The following is a 2,553-nucleotide window of genomic DNA, read 5'->3' on the forward strand; positions in this document are numbered from 1 at the left end:
AAGCAGCCAGGGGGGGATTCTAAATGAGCCAAAAAGCAGAGACAGGACCAATTATCAAAATTTTGGTGTCGATCATTCGATTTCATCCGGGACACTACAGAAAATGGGCTTAAAGTGTAAAAAACCGGAATTCTCCTTTAAAGAAAACCTGCAGAGGTGGGCATCTTGGAAATTTCCTCTTTGTCTATAAATCATATATTTTCTTTTTTTTTTCTATAAATGAATGTGATGAAAAGCAATATTAAAATAGAAGCATACCTTAGACATTGAAAATATTTTATCGAAAAAAAACATGAAATAATCATTAATGCTGGTGACAAATGTCACCAAAGGATCTCTTTTCAAGTCTAAACGTAGCTCAAAAGTCACTGATGAAGATCTATGCCTGGTTTACAACATTTCTATTTATACTACAATTGCGGGTGTGCAGGATAAAAAAAAATAATCGAATAGACAGACATAAACATCCAAGGTTTGATTGGCAAATGAATTTAAATCTTACTACGCTGTAATGGGATAATGTTAATCTGTTGTATGGTAAATAAAAAAAAAAAACCCACCTTGGACAAGTTGATGTATTTATTCTGCAATGTGGCCAAGAGAGGCATCTCTATGCAGGTGAGCAAAGTCAGCTCCCAGGACAGGCCCAACATCACTCTGAGCATGAGGACAGTTTTGAACGTACTGCGAACCACTGCGTTAGCATTCAGCGCTACGGTTCGCCCCATCCTGTCCACATCACTGTGCAGGCGGGAGGAAAGTCGTCCTGGATGGTGACAGCGTAAAAACAAGAAAAAAGAAATGCAAAAGCTGCCGTTATTAGGAATTTGTTGTATTCATCCACCATTTATTCATCTTTACAGGTTTCTCTATCCATAATTTATCAGTATTACAATTGTAACTTATAGAAAAATGAAGCATATTTTATAATCTATAGATGAAATAACAGTTTATAACTCTGAAAAGCACCGGAACAACTTCAAAGATGCTTGTACATTTCCATAACCTTCAGAATGTCCAACCTGGGTTGTTCTCCTCAAAGAAGTGCACCTCCTGCTTCAGGAGGTTGTGAAAGAGCAGATGTTTCAGTCTCTTGTTCAGTCTGGCCAAAGAAATCATGAAAAGACCTCCTCTCATGCCAGAGAACAGGGCGCTGTTAGGACAAGGGGACACGTCAGTTTCAAACCACTTAATGATCCGATTGGCATTAACTGTATGCTACTTTTTTCAAATTAAATAGTACACTTTAGTACCTTCCAGAATAGATGAGCACTAGATGTCCGACTGTGTAACCAAAGTCACTTTGCAGCTGTCGTTCACTGAGCATGTCAATGACTTTTCCCTGATATAAAGGGATGTAAGTATCACCTGTTTGGGGAAAAAAAGGAGAACATGAATATTTCTTTTAAACTAGGACTTATTGTGAGAGCAACGAATGAAAGCATTGGTTAGAATGAAAAGCACTGGACAATACGTGAAATTACAAGGCTGTAAATAATATAATTCCTAAAGCACACAATGTTCAAGTGAGACAACCCTGTCCCAATCTATAATTCTTAGCTGATCATTTGCTCAGTGAGCGCCCTCCAGAGGTGAAATGAATAATAGCTGTATTTTAAATAGACAGCTCAAGCATTTAGCATGCAGAAGTGAGTAGATCATTATTACATAGGCTATAACTATTTGAATTTTGAATTGTTTAATTTTACTGTGTTGTAATGTTTTAATTCTCTAATTCGGTTACTTGTAATTAATTTTTAGAGTGGGTTTGTTTTTATCATTTTAATAATCCCTGCTTTTAGTTAAGTTTTCATTTGTTGTGGTACTAGCTTGAATTTTTTTTAATACTTTAATTTAGTTTAAGATATGGCTGGGTGATTTATCGATAAAAATCATGAAAATGATTTCACTTTTTGAAAAATCAAGACATCTTTTTTTTGACACCAATGCTCTTCTTGGACTTCCATAGCTCAGGGTGACATCTGTCCATTGTTGTTCTTAGATGTGTACTTAAAACCACTAAGCAAGCCGACTGTATAATACCACTACCTGCAAACATTTAGTTTGCTAAATTTTAATAATTTGTTGTGAAATATTGTTTTACAAGCAGTTTTTTTCATGGCCCTTTAAATTAAGATTCTCACCGAAATGGGATGATTAAAACAAAAGCTCATTTTAGAAGGATTAAATATAACCCAGGACTAGTTTTAAGTGCAGGATTAAAAAAGGTCAGAGTATACCATTTTTGTATTTAGTTTTATAATAAAGAAAGACTCAATATAGATACTGTTTTTAAAAAATTGATCAGTTGCTAAAGTAAAATAAATTGTGTTAAAAAAAGCCATGTGACATAGCTTTGCAAGGCTTTTAAATAATTTTATAAACATGGACACAAAGGATAACACCTCAAAGGACATTATCACACACCATTTAGAAAAGGAATAAATACTGAACCAATTACCGTATTAATACGTTAATGTTTTTTTTTTCTTTACAATTAAAATCATACTTTTTCAGAAAAAGGTGCTGAGTGGACCATTTAAAGCTTGTTTT

The 2,553-nt window shown here is 34.4% G+C and overlaps 1 protein-coding gene across 1 annotated transcript in view; it reads right to left on the reverse strand.

Annotated features, from left to right (window-relative positions):
• LOC107102461 (antigen peptide transporter 2-like) overlaps positions 1 to 2,553 on the reverse strand; it is a 13,623-nt gene that overhangs the window by 8,340 nt on the left and 2,730 nt on the right. The window contains exons 4-6 of the mRNA XM_015401782.1: positions 1,254 to 1,370; positions 1,023 to 1,153; positions 561 to 766 (exon numbers count right to left, since the gene is read on the reverse strand). Coding sequence (XP_015257268.1) covers positions 561 to 766; positions 1,023 to 1,153; positions 1,254 to 1,370 — 454 coding nt within the window. The remainder of the gene's footprint in view (positions 1 to 560; positions 767 to 1,022; positions 1,154 to 1,253; positions 1,371 to 2,553) is intronic.

Source organism: Cyprinodon variegatus, unplaced genomic scaffold (genome assembly GCF_000732505.1).
Source record: "Cyprinodon variegatus isolate N-32 unplaced genomic scaffold, C_variegatus-1.0 Scaffold1258, whole genome shotgun sequence".
In the NCBI taxonomy this organism is placed as follows: Eukaryota; Metazoa; Chordata; class Actinopteri; order Cyprinodontiformes; family Cyprinodontidae; genus Cyprinodon; species Cyprinodon variegatus.